Raw genomic sequence first — 16,916 nt, 5'->3', positions numbered from 1 at the left:
GTGAAACAGCAAGACATGGTTTGCCCAAGGCCTTGCAGCCACTGAGGAATGAAACTTAAGTCAAAGACCCATCTGTTGATTCTCCATGCACCCAGCTGTGCCATGCTGTGGATGAGACACAAAGATTAATCACCTGCAGATCTTGCCCTTGAAGAACTTGGGGTCTAGTCGTTCAAATACAACCCCAAATCACCATGCTAGGTGGAAAATGCCCCAGATTAACTTCCCAAGTTCATGACCCCTAACTCCATTTTTCCATCTTCCTCCAGAAAGTAATAAATTACATAGTCTTTTCTGGGTCCAGGCGGCTGGCAGCGGCAACTGGACCAGACAAGCTGCCTCAGGGTCTCACATTTGTACTCTGAGTTGCGGCTTAGGCTCCTGGGGCCCTCCGGAAAGGCTTCTAGTGGGCCTCACTCCGTGCACAAGAGTGAACAGGGGGGTGTACTGTCTTAGGAGTGCTCAGGAAGGAAGGAGAAGATGTGGCGAGGAGTTTGCCAAGAGACAGGCCTCTGAAGGACTTAAGAGGCCTGCAGGAGCAGTAGAGGCTAGGAGAAGGCCTGAGCGGGGACAAGCTGAGCGGGTAAACGCTGAAGAGAGAGTCCTCCCGAGACAGGTTCTGGAGACACTTCTAAGGGCCTAGAACTGGGCTTGGGTCAGATTCATGGTTGAAGAAAGAGGTCATGAGAGGAAGGCCCGATGAGGGCGAGTATCAGACTCCGAAGACTCATTGGAGAAAGGGTCTTTGAGGACGAGGTGGGGAAGGCTGACGGCTCGGTGAATCTCGGGCAGGATTTGGGGCCGCGCAGCACCGGGTTCGCAGGCGCGCGGGGCGAGTGCAAGGCATCTCGGAGGAAAAGCCAATAGTCGGCAGCGAGCCCAGAGCGCGCCAACCGCCTGGGCGCCGCGGAAAGCCACGCCCCCTCCGCCACGCCTGCTTCCTCATTGGCCCTCCCACTTCCTTCTCGGATTATAATAAGAGGAGTCGGAGCTCTACTTCCGGTCTCGGCAAGGCCACCCCCTGGAGAAGCCGGAAGAGCACACTCGCGCGAGCTTCCAAAATCCAGGGCATCTTTGCAGTGAATGCCCGGAGGCTCTAGAGGCTGTAGAGGGATACGTGAGGAAGAAGGGAGGGGACCTGCCCCTCAGGAAAGCAGGAGGAAATAGAGGGAGAGGGGAAAGAGGCCTTGGTGACTGTGGGCGAAGCCCTAAGCGGCATGGTCATTGTGTAAACGGGGGTCTTTGCCGTCCGGGTGATTTGGTTCTGAGCCGGCGGGGCTATGGTGGAGCGGAGCCCGAAATGGTGGCCCGGTCCCTTCTGCTTGGTAGCATGAAGCATCGTACTCTATCCTCGAGCCCGGCCCTCTGGGCCTCCATCCCGTGTCCACGCTCTGAACTGCGCCTGGATCTGGTTTTAGTTTCGGGACAGTCCTTCCGGTAAGTGGCTGACCTGGGAGGCTCCTCCCCTGGGACCCTGGTTCCTGACTGCCTATTACAGCCCACCAAAGATGCAAAGGAATGTTGGGGGTGATGGATGGGATAGTATCTCTCAGGATATTAAGGAAATAAGCACTGGTGGCGAGCCTGTTGCCGCCTTTCAAAGTAGGGGTAGTAAGTCTGCAATATTGTTAGTATCATGCAATAAAACCAAAGTTGCTACTTTTACTTTGTAACTGTTAAGTCAGTTTTATAAATGGGGCATTTGGGAATAGGAGAGACTCCCAGAGTGTGTGGGAAGGGAAACTGAGTGTTAGGGTTGCCTGCACTGGGAATTCAGGTGGAAGGAGCAAAGCCCTGCACACTGGAGTGGCGTGCTGGCGGATCAAGTGTGGACACTGACTCAAACTGAGGAGCTGCTATACTGCACTGTGTACCGAGGGGACAAGGGCTGGATTGGCAAACCCACACCTGAGGAGCTGGAGACAGTGCACAAGTACTTCCAGCTAGATGTCAGCCTGGCTCAACTGTACAGCCATTGGAGTTCCGTGGACTCCCATTTCCAAAAGATGGCTCAGAAATTCCAAGGTGAGTACAGGCCTGGGGCAGGGATTGGGGTTCAGGTACATTAGTTAAGTACCTGAGAATGTTTTAAATTCTATCTGTAAAATGGTGGTAGTATCTACTTCATAGGATTTGATGAGGATTAAAGGACCTAATATATGTAAAGTACTTAGGATTATACCGGACACATTGTAATTATTATTACTATTATTATTATCCTGCTGATCACCATAGTGAAGTGACAAGAATATGGAGCCTAATCCTGGCCATGGGACTTGGGGCAGGTGATTTCATTCATTCTGTAAACTTACAGAGCATCTGCTATGTGACTAGAATGTAGCAAGAACAAATTGGATCCAAATTCCTCCTCACACGGTGCTTACACTGTGGCTTCTATATCAGTAACCTGGCTTTCACAAGATGCTATTAGGAATGAGAAATCTGGTGGTGTTTTCTCTAACGGTGCTGCCCCTCATTATCCTGGGTTCTCCCTAATCTGATCTGAGGGTGGGAGGAAGCCACTACCTACAGCAGATGCTTCTCTTGCCCCTTGCCTTTCTGGTCTCCAGGTGTGCGACTGCTGAGACTTGACCCCATCGAATGCCTTTTCTCATTTATCTGTTCTTCCAACAACAACATTACCCGCATCACTGGCATGGTGGAGCGGCTGTGCCAGGCTTTTGGACCTCGGCTCATTCAGCTTGATGATGTCACCTACCATGGCTTCCCCACCCTGCAAGCCCTGGCTGGTGAGTAGGTGGATCCCTTTCCCCCAAGCCCTCTATACAGCTTTTGAACAAGGATATCTGTTCAGTTTTCTGTGGTCACCATCTCTCATCTAAAAGCTTCCTCCTTCCCAAACACTTTCCCCATCTAGAACCACCCTGCCTGGTCTGTTGAGACCCAGCTGTACCTCCTTAAAATGTCAGCGCCTCCTGTAATCCCAGAAGCTCAGGAAGCTGAGACAGGAGGATCTTGCATTCAAAGCCAGCCTCAGCAAAAGCAAGGCACTAAGCAACTCAGTGAGACCCTGTTTCTAAATAAAATACAAAATAGGTTTGGGGATGTGGCTCAGTGGTCGACTGCCCCTGAGTTCAATCCCTGGTACCAAATTAACAAAAAAAAAAAAAAAAAAAAAATGTCAGCACCTTACTAGTCTGTGCCTTTTGTTCTGTTTTGTTTTTGTGGTACTAGGAATTGAACCTCGAGCCTCGAGGTTGGGCCTCGAGCTTTCTAGGCAAGCTCGCTACCATATAGCTGCAGCCCCGGTCTAGTGTGTGTTTTTTGCCAATAGTTTTGATGCCTCATCAGAGAAATATCTGTATGCAGTGTTCAGTAGTTTGGAGTTAAGAGCACACATTCTGGAGACAGATTCACTGGGGCTGAATCCCTGCCCTATCACTTGGGCACATTATTTAGCATTTCTGTGCTTCAGTGTCTACATCTGTGAAATGGGGTAATTATAGTCATTATGAGAATTGAATAAAGGAATACACATCCTGCACTCAGCAGTGTTTGGCACACAGGAAGTATATGGAAAACTCAAGCTGCTATCACTGCAGTAAACCCAACAGTTTTGCACTCAGGAACACAGGGTATCTTCACAGCAGCCCTTTGAGGCAAGTGTTTTACAGAAGCAAGTGTATCAGTAGGTAGGTGTGAGAACTAAGCTAGGGGAAGTGCTTGGGGACTGCATAGCAGGAAGAACCTGCCTCAGAAGAAAAACAGAATGTTTTTGGTGCTTAGAAACCTGGTCTTGAGTCTCAGCTGTTAGTTTAGTAGTCATAACCTAAAGGAATTTATTCACCACTCCAGTCTTCTCTTGTTTATAGCATGGAAATAAGTTTCTATCTAGAAGGGGTTAGGGAACTGGTTAATATAGCAGTCTTGAGACAGTGAAGAGTAATGAGGACACAGGTACTGATTTCCAGACCTGGGTATAAGATACCATCTATATCATGGCTGCTGCTGCTTTTTTTTTTTTTTTTTTTGGTGGAATTGGGGATTGAATCCAGGGCCTTATAGCCTTGCACATGCTAGGCCAGCACTGAACCACTGAGCTATATCCCCAGGCCTCTTTCTTTCTTTCTTTCTTTTTTAATTGTGTTTTGAGACAGTGTCCCACCTAGTTGTGTAGCCGGCCTTGAACTTACAATCCTCCTGTGTCAACCTCCTAATAGCTGGGATTATAAACAACCTATGTCCTTTCTTGATCAAATTACTTTGCCTTTTTTAAGCCCTCCTTTTCTCCATCTGGGAAATGGGGAAACAACAGTGCTGTCATCGGGGTCCTTGAAAGCATGATGATAATGTACCTAAGGCACTTAGCCCTTGCATGATACCAGAACTTGATAATAGAAGCAGTTGCTGTTATTACCATAACATTTTTAGGTCATAACTGTAAACACTCTTGGGAAAGGTTAAGAAACTCAAAATAGGGAGCTCTTTCAAGGCAACGCATCCATCTCTCTCTAGAGCCCAGTATGTAATAGATGTTCAGAAAACACTTGTAGAGGGGAGAACCCATGCTTTCCTTTGCTTGGCACGTACTTTTATCTACTGTCTCCTAGAGGGCAGTGAGGAGAGAGGGATACTTTAGGAAAAGCAATCCCTTGGGATAAAGAGCTCATATACTATCCCTTCTTTGTATAAGAAGGACTTGAAGATGCCTAATCCTTGCTCTTCTCCCCACCCCCACAGGTTCAGAGGTGGAAGCCCGCCTCAGGAAGTTGGGTCTGGGGTACCGTGCCCAATATGTGAGTGCCAGTGCCCGAGCCATCCTGGAAGAACAGGGTGGTCTGGCCTGGCTGCAGCAGCTTCGAGAAGCCCCCTATGAGGAGGCACACAAGGCCCTCTGCACCCTGCCTGGAGTGGGCACCAAGGTGAGGCGCCCAAAGAAGGTAGCAGCTATCCCATCCACTCACACTGAGAGGAGGGAGTCAGACACAGGGCAAGCCTGAGAGGTGGGTGGAGGCCTGGCTTTTGGAGGCAGGGCAGGAAAGAAAAAGGATAAAAGCAAATGTTTTATTAGAAAAAGCAGGGTGCCAGGAGAGTATGAAAGACTTTACCCTTTAAATGCCTTCATAGAAAGGCTGTTTGTGTCAGTGCATGTGTATGTTGCTCTGTGTATACAGAAATTTCCAGAAAGAATGGCAGGGAAGTTAATAGTGGTCTTTAAGTGGGTATGGTAATATCTTCTCCCTAGATTATGGTGAGAATGTGGGCCACAGAAGTGATTATTCAGTAGCACTTTTAGAAAAATCAATACATACCGATTGAGAATACAGAACAATAGTGACCTCAGAGTACTGGAGGAAGCAGTTGGCTTTGGGGATAGATGGAGGACAGTGGCTGGATCCTACCATTCCTCCACAGTGGCGTATTCTTTGTCAAAGGTGGCTGACTGCATCTGCCTCATGGCCCTAGAAAAACCTCAGGCTGTGCCCGTGGACGTCCATGTGTGGCAGATAGCCCAACGTGACTACAGCTGGCATCCTACCACATCCCAGGCCAAGGGCCCCAGCCCTCAGGCTAACAAGGAACTGGGTGAGGAGAGAGTGGGACATTGGGGCATTGGGCTGAGATGTTAGAAATTTATCTCTTAATCACCTCTTCCTCAATCCCCGCCTCTGTGGATTGGGGGGCAGGTTGGGCCAGTTAATCTAGCCTCCTCACTTCTGATTTAGGAAACTTTTTCCGGCGCCTGTGGGGACCTTATGCTGGCTGGGCCCAAGCAGTGAGTGTACCTAGATTTCCTCTCCTCTCTAGCCCAGACCCCAAAGAACTTCTCCCCTGTCCCTGACCCTAGTGGACTCTTTCAACAGTCTGTCCCAATGGACTCTCACTTCCACCATCCCAGGTGACCCTAATGGCCTCTCCAACCAGTCCAGCCCTGACCCCCATGGACTCTTCCATCTTCCTGCACTGTCACCAGCCCCTCTACTCCTAAACCAGTGTACCTTTCTGCCCACACACTCCCCCCTCCCACAGGTGCTGTTCAGTGCTGACCTGCACCAACCCCACCGTTCCCAGGAGCCACCAGCAAAGCGCAAAAAGGTGTCTAAAGGGCCAGAAGTCTAGGCAAGGAGCATTGGACAAAGGAATTCCCCAAAACCTTTCCCCTCTGTTCCCTGCTTCTCTCCCCACATCCTCCTTAGGCTTATGGTGGGGAGAGCTCTCTGAAACTACCTCAGGTGCCAGGCACCCCCCAAATAAGCAATCAATTTGCACAGCAGGACAGGGTGGGGGCTGTTCTGAGAGAAAGAGCTGTATGGTTTTATCTTCTTCCCTTTATTACAAGAAGGAACAATAAAATAGAAACATTTGTATGGAAAATGCAGTGAGGAGTGAGAGAAAGGGTGGGGAGGGCAGTGGGTAGGGTAACTCCCCAGTTCACGCAGGGAAGGGAGTAGGCTACCCCCAGCCCCTCCCATGAAAGAAACCCTGACTAGATCCAGAGCCCTAGAGCTGCGGGGGCATTGTGGGGGACAGTTCCGGGCCTGGCTCCACATAGCAATCTCGACAGCAGCAGCCGGCTGACGGCCCTGTGTGGGAGGACAGAATACAGTTGGCAGTAGGGCACACCCTGCACTCCAGCTGGGTGTCTCTTCGTGGCCCACCCACACTCTTCCAAGCATCCCTGCTTCTCACCCCCAGCCGTTGGCGTCAGCAGCTCCCCATGGCTCGCCGTCTGTCCCTGACCCTCCTGGCTGGTGCCCAACTGTAGCTTCCTCATGTGCCGCACCACAGCCGTGGCATTGAAAGCTTGCTGTGGAGAAAGGGAAGAAGAGACTTCTGAGAAGGTGGGAGCTTATAGGTCAGGGCCTGGCAGTAGAATTCTTTCAATGGTATTTTTTATTTGTTTGTTCTTCATTCAGGGGTTATTTGGTGACTCTTGTAAGTTCCCCCAACCCCACTACAAGGCTTTTTTTTTTTAGACCATACTGTTAAATCATACTGGGAAATGAATCCAAGGGTGCTCTACCACTGACCTACAACCTTAGCCCTTTCAGCCATTTTTAAACTTTATTTTGAGGCAGATTCTCACTAAGTTACCCAGGTGGTCTCCAACTTGCAATCCCCATCTCAAGTCTCCCAAGGCACTGGGGTTACAGGTATGTACCACGGAGCTCAGCCTCTACAAAGCTTTGTAAAATTCTGTTCAATATATATAGAATTCTGCACATATATATAGAATGTATACATAAACATTCTTTGTTTATATGTATACATATAAATAAAATTATTCATATCATATGTAATAGCAAACACTACTCAGCATTGTGTGTCAGGCACTGTTTTAAGTATTTTGCATGGTGATTCATTTAATCTTTCCAAAATTTTCAGGTGAGCACTTTTAATATCACAAATTTCAAAGGTGGAAACTAAGGTATAGAAAGGTCAAGAAACTTAACCTCTGTCTGTGATTTTTTCGTTTTTCTGTTTTGTTTCAATATTGGCCTTGCACATGTCAGACAAGCACTCTACCACTGAATTACACCCTGTCCCTCTTATTTTGAGACAGAGTCTCTCTAAATTGCCCAGGCTGGCCCTGAATTTACAATCCTCCTGCCTCACCTTCCTGAGTAGCTGGTATTACAGATGTGCATTACCACTCCTGGCTGTGTATGTAATTTTCTTTTCATCATATCCCCCTAGACTCTCCTATATACCCCTCAAAAAATATGTTGAAAATTAAAAGCATTCTCCCCAAGACACATCCTGCCCCTGGGATCAGTTACGATAATTTCTAGGCTAATCTATCCCCAACCAGAAGGTTGGGACAGCCCTTGACATCTCAACTCACACCCTCAGCATTCATTCCACTATCACTTCTTGTTGATCCTACCTCCTAAATAATTGTTGTTCTCAGCCACTATTCTCTATTCCTGTTGCTGCCACCCCAGGTCAAGTCCTTCCCATCTCCTGCCTGCATCTCTGCCACAGCCTCCTACTTGTCTCCCAATCTTCACTCTTTGCTGTTTTTTTTGTAGCTTGAGAGCTCTTTCTAAATGGCCATTTCTTACTTGAAATCCTTCTGGGGCTCCTCAGCATCCTCAATGTCAAGTTGGTGCTCTACTGTGGTATTTGAGGTCCTGAGTTGTGCGGCCCTTACTGACTTCTTTAGGCTTCCCTCTTGCCAGTCAGTCTCCTCCGCCCCTCCAGTGTAACCAGGCTTATCATGTGCATTTCTGGGTAGCCAGCTCCACTCTCTTGCTTCTGGAACTTTGCACCCCTCTTCTCTGTGCCTTGGACATTATTCCATGTGTCTGACTAATTGCTACTCAACTGACAGATTCTTCAGGCCATTACTACCTTTATGACCCTTCCTGGAACTCATAGGCTGCATCAAATGCCTCTGAAGTATACTATTTTCCCTCTAGACTTGGAGGTCAGGGACCCTCTCAAATTGAGTAGGTGTCAGGAAGTATTTATTGAATAAAGAGTGGAAGCAGCCCTGTGGATACTGCATGTCTGACTTGGCAATGTGCAAACAGCCTGGACAAGGTGGGGAGGAGTCCTGGGGAGGCTGGGACCCAGGACTAGAGCTATGGACTCACCTTCCATTTGCTCTTAGCAAAGTTCTTCTTGATCTGCTCGCTCACCGACTGGTGGATGTTCTTATCTAGAGCCGTATCTCCTGCAATCCTAGGGTGGGTATATGTGGAGGGTTGCTAATAAGGGTAGAAGCAGGCCTGTGGGGCCAGGCCTCACCCCCACCCACACAGGCCGTGGAGACTTTCCTCACCATGGGTGCTGCAAGGCCTGCTCACAGGTGAACCTCTTCTCTGGATCCTTCTCCATCAAGTGCCGGATGAAATCTTTGGCTGAACCCCCAAGAAAAAAGCAAAGACATATGGCATGGCAGTGCCTGTGAACACTCCTGGGACAGCACTTCCTGACGTCCAGTCTGACCGCAAAGCAAGACATAGGGGCCAGATCTGTCCATGCACCACCCCACTTCACTCCAGCCTCCTAGCTCTCTCCATTCTCTCTCAAAAACATGTTCTTGGAGAAGACTCCCTTCAGTATATTCAAAGTATGTATGAACAGCTAGAGATGCCTTCATTGGCTTGCTTTTAATAGAGGGCACAAAGGGAGGGATGAAAATGATTATGGTGGTGTCTTAGGCATTAGGAAGTCAGTAGGGGAGGTATTTTCAAAAATACTATGTTTGAAGACTGAATCAATGAATGCCTACAAGTTTCTCAGACTAGGAGCCAAGCAGAGGGAAACCCATGAAGTAGGGGTTCTGACCTCAGACAATTTATTCTGGGACTGGGGAACCTGACTAGGAAGATCCCCCCAGAGCAGATGAGGAAGGCGCCAGAGGCAGGGCCCAGTGAAAGAAGGCAAAATCCAAAATACCAGAGTCAGAGATGTCATCCCAGTAAGGAGAGTCAAATTCATACTCGGCCTTCAAAATCTGTTCAAAGAGTTTGGCATCATTCTCGTCATAGAAGGGGGGATAACCGCAGAGCCTGGGCAGGAAGAAACTCATCCTGATTTCCACTCTCAGTGTACCCAGTGGCTCTGGGACAGCTTTGGCAGGACTCATGGAAAAGAGTTACCCCTTTGTAAAATCTGCCCCTCCCTGCCTTGCTCGCTCCTGTCTAGCTACACTGGCCTTTTCTGTTTCTTGACCAATTTTGCCATCTTCAGGGCCTTTGTACTTGCTGTTCCCTCTTCCCAAACCTTACCCCACACCTCAAATGAGTGGTCTACCTCACTTCATTCAAGAGGCCACTCAGATGTTACCTCCACAGAAAGTGATCTTCCCTGACTTTATCTGAAATGGTAGCAATCCCCATTTCTCCTGTTTTTTGTTTGTTTGTTTATTCATTTTTGCCATTTAATGTTATTGTATAGATTTATCTACTTGTTGATTTTCTGTCTCCTCTACTACAATATCAGCTCCCCAAGGGCCAGCACTTGGTCTGGTTTGTTCTCTGCTAAGTGCTCATGCTTGGCGCAGTTCCTGAAACATAGTATCTATTGAATGAAGTGATATTAGTAATTAATAGGTAGATTAACTATGGATGGAGGGAAGGAAGGAATAACAGGGTGGAATAGTAAAGCAGGGGAAAGGTCTACTCTGGAGCTACACCCTGCTTGGCCACACCCCCACTTACAGGATGTAGGCAATGACCCCAATGGACCAGCAGTCCACGGCCTTGCTGTAGGGCTTCTGGGCCAGGACCTCAGGGGCTGTGGAGAAAATGGGACATAGCAGTGACAAATTTCTGCCCTGCAGCTTCTGGTTCCTCCCGTACCCACAGTCCCAGCCCAGGGCCCTCCGCACCCACGTATCCTGGTGTCCCACAGGCTGTGGAGAGCACACTGCCTGGGTCCTCCATCTTGGAGAGGCCAAAGTCGGAGATCATGATCTTGGAGTCTTCATCCAGGCTGTAGTACAGCAGATTCTCTGGCTTGAAGGGCAGGCAGGAGGGGGAAGGAGCAGTCAGATGGCTAGAGGCTGGCAGAACCGTCCCAAGCACCCCTTGAGAAGCAATGGGATCCCCATCTCCCACAAAAGCCACTGTGGCTGCCATCTTGGCTGGAAATGTAAGGAAGTTCTCAGGAAGGCCAAAAGTTCCAGAAAGGACAAGGGCCCCAGGGGTATGGGAGGAATTTTTATGTAAACCTTAGGTGTGTATTGCAAAGCCCTAAAGAAGTTCTGGCAGTTACTGTATGCCAGGCCCTGTAGTGCTTGGTGGATTTGCACCTTCCCACTTTCTCTTCCAGGTCAATCTGAACAAACCCATTTTACAAATGAGGAAACTGATGCCTCAAGAGGTGAAGTGACTTGCCTAAGAGCCCAGTTTGGAGTAGCACAACCAGAATGAGATGTACTACAAAACATGCACCCCATCATTGTCTCTGAGGAGTAGGATTCCAGTTCACTTTTGTGTGGCTTCGAGTGTCTGAACTTTAATGGGAAGAGGCACTTTGGAGGTCACAAGGTCTATTTTGCAGGTTGGAAGCTGAGGCTCAGTGAGGAGGTGAGAGCAGCCCAAGGGCGGACATTGAGGGGTTTCCAAAGGCCCTGTCCCCACAGCCCCTGCTCACTGTCCCCCAGCTCACACCCACCTTGAGATCACGGTGGACGATGCCCAGGTCATGCAGGTACTTAACAGCGTCCAGCACCTGGAAGATGAGGCGACTGGCGTCCCGCTCCGTGTAGAAGCCTTTTTCCACAATGCGGTCAAACAGCTCCCCCCCTGACACCCTGCAGTAGGGGACAGGACAGTCTGGCCAAGAAAGTGGGGACAGCAGGGAGAGAAATGTGAGCAGGGCAGGGGCAGGGCCACTCACAGCTGCATGATGAGGTAGAGGTGGCCCCCACTCTCATAGATGTCATCCAGGGCTACAATGTTGGGGTGCTTGATCCTGAGAGGAAAAAAAGCAGTTCAGAGCTGGGGACTCCCCAGTGCCTGCAGACCCAGGCAAGCCAACCAACGATCTCCCCCTACCACCACCTGGAAAAGCAGATGTACCAAGATTTATTAAAATTTCTTAGAAGGCAAGGCAGCGGTACAAATACTGGGCTTGAGCATTCTATGGAACTGGGTCCAAATCCTGCATCTGTCACATGCTGTTTGGATTTCTTTTCCCTTTGTAGCACTGATCAGTAGAAGACTTCTAAGAATTTTCTGTGTCTACACATTTGTCAGCCTTCCCCATCAGAAGGTCAGGTCCCACAAGTTCAGAAACTTTGTCTCAGTCTCCAGTGTTCTCTGGCGCTGGGACAGAGTTGGTGCTCAGTAATACAGATAGAATTCAATGTAACCTCACTGAGCTTGTCTCCTTGTCTATAAAATGAAGCTAGTGGTAGTACTTCTCCCAAAGACCAGGTATGAAGATCATATTGAGGGGCTGGGGGAAGTTGTGGCTCAGTGGTAGAGCACTTGCCTAGCATGCCTGAGGCACTAGGCTCGATCTCCGGCACCACATAAAAATAAACAAATAGAATAAAGGTATTAAGAAAAAAAGGGCTGGGGATATAGTTCAGTTGGTAGAGTACTTGGTTTGCACGCACAAGGCCCTGGGTTCAATCCCCAGCACCACAAAAAAAAAAAAAAAGAAAGAAATCTGAGGGGCTGGGGTTGTAGCTCAGTGGTAGAGTGCTTGCTTAGCATGCCTGAGGCACTGGGTTCTATCCTCAGCACCGCATAAAAATAAAGTTTAACCTACAACTTAAAAATATATTTTTTAAAAAAAGATCATATTGAGATAATTCAGATGACAAGCTTGGCACTGTGCCTGGCATAATGTAAACAATAAATGAACTGATAATGGTGGTTAACCTTGGGTACCAGGGATTGAACTCAGGGGCACTCAACCACTAAGCCACATCCCCAGCCCTTAGCTGGGTTGCTTAGCGCCTTGCTGTTGCTGAGGCTGGCTTTGAACTCAAGATCCTCCTGCCTTAGCTTCTTGAGCTGCTGGGATTACAGGTGTGTGCCACCACACCTGCCTGGTGGTTGATCTTTATGATGAGGAAGACCTGGCTGTTTCAGAAACTTGCTGTGCCTTTGGGAAGGTCCCTTGCTCTCTCTGGGCCTGTTTCGCCAACCGTCACCCCTTGATAATGAGAATGGTATGTTTCCTCCCTGTCCAGGGTGGTTGGGAAGTTCAGGAAAGACATTGGAAATGAAGACTATGAGATTTACAGAGAGCAGGAGATTTCTTGGCATGAGCAGTTCATAGAACAGTTGGTTGTCCATTGTGACAAGAGGGGTTGGCAGACAGTTTTAAACTTGCTGAGTGACTTTAATATATTGGAGGAACTCAAGGTAGGTCCAGAGTTAACAGTAATTAAGATATGTGAGTTCAAGCTGTGTTTAAGCATTGACCTTGAGACCTGACTGAACAGATTAATCCCCAACATCTCAGTCATATCTGTCATGTTAGCTTTTGTGCCAGCCATTTGAAATAAAGGGCCTCGAGTGCTCTCCATACCCTTCCCACAGAAGTTCTTGTTCCTGCTTTATAAATGAGCACTTTGAGGCTTGGAGGGTTGAATGAGTTGCCAAAAGCAGGGGAAGGAGGGGGGCAGGAGGAGGGCAGGAGGGGTCAGAGCAGGGTCATCCTGGGGCAGGGACAAGCTATGGCCCACGCACTTGTGCAGGACAGCAATCTCATTCTCCATGCTGCCCTCTTTGCCCTCCAGGGCCTTCTTCGCGATGCATTTGATGGCCACCAGCTTCTGAGTCCTTTTATCTTCTGCCAGGATTACTTCCGAGAAGGCCCCCCTGCAGGGAGAGAGGATTCCAAAGGTGAGGTTCTGGAAGCCCTGCTTCCCTTCAGCCTCTCCTCCATCCCTTATGGATTGTATGTCTCTAGACCAAATACTCTTCTACCCACTGGCTCTAGAGGTGGCCACATGACCTGGACCTGGCCAGTTAGAATAGTCTGCCCCTGGCACACTATTTGTTCATGTGGTATAAGCCAAGTTACTGGTACTGTGAGAATGTGGTTCTCTTTCCTATATTATTTGTTTATTCATTTATTTTTTACTTATTCCTATATTATTTATTCATTCATTTGTTTTCCATCTGTTTCATGGTACTGGGGATAAAACCTAGAGCTTCACTTGCTAGGCAAGTGCTATATTGCTGAGCCACATCCCCAGCCCAAGGTGGATGGAGTGGATGGTGGCCATCTGTACCACCTACTGGCAAGAGCCTATCTGGGATTGAATAGCACAGAAGAAATCAGACCTGAGAATTATAATCAAAGATAATTCCTGATAACATGAGGATCCCTGGATACAACCAGGCCTGAAATCCCCTGAACTTTTTTACTATGTGCATGGTTAATTCATTCATTGTTTTCTGCTAAAGCAAATTTGAGACATAAATAATACCCTTAGAACTTTGAAGAACCATTATTATTACTTGGGAACTTTTTATAAATGGAGAATCTAGACCCCATCCCAGATTTCCTGGATCAGAATCTGCATTTTAACAAAGAGCTCAAGGGATTTGTGTGTGTACCAAAGTTTAAGAAGTAGGTTCTGAGGAACAGATAAATCCATTTATACTCAAGTTCACTGACTAAGGAAGATTTTCAAGGGTATTCTTTGTACATCTTTAGCTTTGCTGGGGAGAATAAGAAATAATAAGTCAAAAGCATCTCTCATGGTGACATTTCAATAATCAGGGATAACTAGTGACTGCAGTGATTTCATCTTTGGTTTCCAGTCTTGACCCAGTACTAGTAACAGAGCTACGTATGCAGTTTCCAAACCTAGGTCAGAATATCCAGCTCTTGACTAGTTGGATAAATGGCACTTTGTTCTCCCCCACTTCCTTCTCTTCATTAGAAACTATCTGTGCAAGAATAGTCCCTGTCCCAACCATTGCCAGACAGAAATGGAAAGTGTGGTCCATTCTGTGCTATGAAGGTTGCCATAGGCCCTAGTCTGCAGGAAACAGGAAATGTTGTTTGGCTGGCCAGAGGAAGCACCATCCTGGACTCAGCCTCCCCCAGCTATTGAGGCCCTTCCCAATTCTACCCCCAGCTCAGAAACAGCCTCCCAACCCACCCCGAGACTCACGTGCCCAGAACATCTCTGAAGTCATAAATGTCCCTAATGTCCTCCGCCTGCTTCCAGCTGGGGCTTTCCACTGCCCCCGGCATGGCCCACTGCCCCCCAGCCACAGCCAGGGCTCCTGGAAGGAGAATGAAGGAAGGAGACTCAATAGGGTTCAGCCTTCTCTGAGAATGCGCTGCATGCTTCATCCAGTTATTCAGCCTGCATTCATCCACTCTTTGATCCATTCATTTGACAAAATCATTCAACATTCATTCATTTACTAGTCATTTGTTCATTCAACAACATCCATTCAGCAAATTCTTTGCCTAGAGAAATATATTTCATGGTGGCAGCAAAATTCTTTATTCAACAAAGTCATGCATTCCTTCATTTTTGTATTCATGTTCACTTCCCAGTTTCTCCCTCCCCAAATCCAAACATCCAGAGAAACCCTGATCCCTGGAAGGGCAACAGATAAAACCCAAGGACAACTTGTACATGCATAGGGCTCTGGAGGATCCCTCCATCCCCAGAACCAGTCATGTCCCAGCTTTACCCTGGGAACTGCTGGGGTGTCTCCTCTCCCTCCTCCTTCTCCCCACCCTGGCCTCTCGGAAATCAGGTTTCCGGCAGCCTGGGCTTCCAGCAATATCTCAGCCACATTTTTAAATAGCTCTTTCTCACTGTTACTAAGGCAACAACAGCCACAGCTGGAGCTCCCCAGGCCTCTCCCTCCTGACTCCCTAAATGGTCCCACCCAGTATGTCCCCTCCTGGCCTCATCTTACCTTGAACCCAGCTTGGATCTTCCCCCCACTGAGGCCTCTGTCTCATCACTCAGGAGAGGGTGAGTTCTCTTCCCATTTTTCAGATGGAGAACAGGGGAGATTGAGGAAATGGGTAGTGATGGGTCCAGAGTGGCCCAAATGACACCCAGCTGGGGCCCAAGCTAAGCTTGCTTAGGGCAGAGGCCATGGAGGAGCTGTTCTTAACTAGTCTTTCCAATATGAAGCTAGACTGGTGCCCATCCCAGGACCACAGAAGGTAAGGCCAAAACAGCCTAGTATGCTGTGTGGTCTCAGGGAGGATGCTTTCCTTTTCTGTTTCTTCTGTGGGACAATGAGGGGAAGGTGTCCTGACCAGAGCCCTGGTGTGAGATCCCACTCCTTGGATGGGAGTTTGTTCCCAGGGTTCTGACCACCCTTCCCAGGGACAGAAACTTCTAAGAAAGGAGACTTCATGATAAGCTCCAGAGGCAATCTTAAACCCATCTGAAGGCAGGCACATCATGACCCTTACAGTCCACACCCTGTACTAGCCATTCCAGCCAAGCCTCCTCCACAAACCCAAACCCAAACCCCTGCCTCCCAGACCCAGCACCTGGTTATACATGTGCACAGGACACTCCCCAGACAGCCTCACACCCTAACACCTCCACACCATCCATATATTCCTCAGACCCCTTTCACTTTTCAAAACACATCCACACACACACACACACACGTTCACATCCACCAGACATCCCCAACTCACTTATACCTCACACCCTCCAGCTCCTCACCCACACCCTAGAAGCTCCTATAGTCCAAACCCCAACAGTACCTCACAATTCAACACCACCCCCCAACTCTGACTTAACTATCCTTAGAGCCAGACACCAGCACACTGTACCTGGACACCACCCTCTGCAGCAAAAAACGCATAGCGACATCCCACCCACGACCCATGAAGGTACCCTCACACATTAGCACGGCAACCCCATATCTGATCCACACATCAGCATTGACATTAGGACACCTTAACATGCCCCCCCACCACATACACACATCTACAGCCAGATGCCTACGCCCTTGCAAATTCAGGCCCCGAAGAACTCCGGCTAGGGCACTGACCACCTCTCCCCACCCTACTCTGTCACCTCTCAGTTTTCCACGGGCCTCCTTGGCACCTGCTGGTCCTACAACAGAGATCCGGGAGAAAGGCCCAGCCCTGTCCTTCCCGGGTGCAGCCCTCCCGGGCACCCCTTCCCATCCTTGGACAAGGGTACCAGCTGCTGGAGGCTCCCGCTGCCCCTTCAGCGCGCAGGGGTGCAAGCGGGCAGACCCCATTCGTACCTGCAGCTGCCCCGCCGCGGGGCTGGCTGGAAGGCCCAAGGTGGCTGGTGCCGAGCTCCGGCCGCGGTCCGCCGCCACTGCGCCCCTGGCCCGCCAGCCCGTTTCTCTCTTGGGCTCTGCTCTGGCTCCGCTTGCTCTCTCCGCCCGCCTGCGGCTCTGATGTCAATGGAGGAGGAGCCTGTGGCGGAGGGACGGGGATTGGGAGCAGTGGGTGGTGCCGCTACCCCGCTGGGGAAAGGGGCGGGCGGGGGAGACCCGTGG

At 49.1% G+C, this 16,916-nt stretch overlaps 2 protein-coding genes across 3 annotated transcripts; one reads left to right on the top strand and one right to left on the bottom strand.

Annotated features, from left to right (window-relative positions):
- Nucleotides 1–1,018: 1,018 nt before the first annotated feature.
- On the top strand, nucleotides 1,019–6,336 carry Ogg1 (8-oxoguanine DNA glycosylase). Of its 2 annotated transcripts, none has more exons than XM_076841037.1 (7): nucleotides 1,019–1,437; nucleotides 1,778–2,025; nucleotides 2,571–2,750; nucleotides 4,702–4,883; nucleotides 5,397–5,547; nucleotides 5,688–5,736; nucleotides 5,974–6,336. In XM_076841037.1, exons 1-7 carry the CDS (start codon nucleotides 1,301–1,303, stop codon nucleotides 6,311–6,313), a joined length of 1,287 nt encoding a protein of 428 aa, XP_076697152.1. In that variant the 5' UTR covers nucleotides 1,019–1,300; the 3' UTR covers nucleotides 6,314–6,336. The 2 variants fall into 2 exon arrangements, with proteins under 2 accessions (XP_076697152.1, XP_076697151.1); XM_076841036.1 differs by having other exon boundaries at nucleotides 5,688–5,737; nucleotides 5,992–6,172.
- On the bottom strand, nucleotides 6,273–16,797 carry Camk1 (calcium/calmodulin dependent protein kinase I). The gene is made up of 12 exons (XM_076841035.1): nucleotides 16,656–16,797; nucleotides 14,564–14,678; nucleotides 13,125–13,256; nucleotides 11,317–11,391; nucleotides 11,092–11,230; nucleotides 10,304–10,430; nucleotides 10,134–10,209; nucleotides 9,370–9,482; nucleotides 8,750–8,828; nucleotides 8,562–8,649; nucleotides 6,652–6,769; nucleotides 6,273–6,545 (listed from the first exon to the last, which is right to left on the bottom strand). The coding sequence occupies exons 2-12, from the start codon at nucleotides 14,644–14,646 to the stop codon at nucleotides 6,463–6,465; spliced, it is 1,113 nt and encodes a 370-aa protein (XP_076697150.1). The 5' UTR covers nucleotides 14,647–14,678; nucleotides 16,656–16,797; the 3' UTR covers nucleotides 6,273–6,462.
- Nucleotides 16,798–16,916: the final 119 nt, after the last annotated feature.

Source organism: Callospermophilus lateralis, chromosome 20, assembly GCF_048772815.1.
Source record: "Callospermophilus lateralis isolate mCalLat2 chromosome 20, mCalLat2.hap1, whole genome shotgun sequence".
NCBI lineage: Eukaryota > Metazoa > Chordata > Mammalia > Rodentia > Sciuridae > Callospermophilus > Callospermophilus lateralis.
The sequence above is the reverse complement of the archived record's forward strand: the minus strand, read 5'-3'. Positions and strand labels throughout refer to the sequence as shown.

What these genes read in the sequence shown, in the direction of transcription:
- Ogg1 (XM_076841037.1), top strand. Translation starts at nt 1,301, where the DNA reads ATGGTGGCCCGGTCCCTTCTGCTTGGTAGCATGAAGCATCGTACTCTA. An exon ending in CACCCTGCAAGCCCTGGCTG is followed by an intron (nt 2,751 to 4,701) that starts GTGAGTAGGTGG and finishes CCACCCCCACAG; the next exon opens with GTTCAGAGGTGGAAGCCCGC. An exon ending in TATGCTGGCTGGGCCCAAGC is followed by an intron (nt 5,737 to 5,973) that starts AGTGAGTGTACC and finishes TTTCTGCCCACA; the next exon opens with CACTCCCCCCTCCCACAGGT.
- Camk1 (XM_076841035.1), bottom strand. Translation starts at nt 14,646, where the DNA reads ATGCCGGGGGCAGTGGAAAGCCCCAGCTGGAAGCAGGCGGAGGACATT. An exon ending in TTCAGAGATGTTCTGGGCAC is followed by an intron (nt 13,257 to 14,563) that starts GTGAGTCTCGGG and finishes CTCTCCCTGCAG; the next exon opens with GGGGGCCTTCTCGGAAGTAA. An exon ending in GGATGACATCTCTGACTCTG is followed by an intron (nt 8,829 to 9,369) that starts GTATTTTGGATT and finishes TTGGGGGTTCAG; the next exon opens with CCAAAGATTTCATCCGGCAC.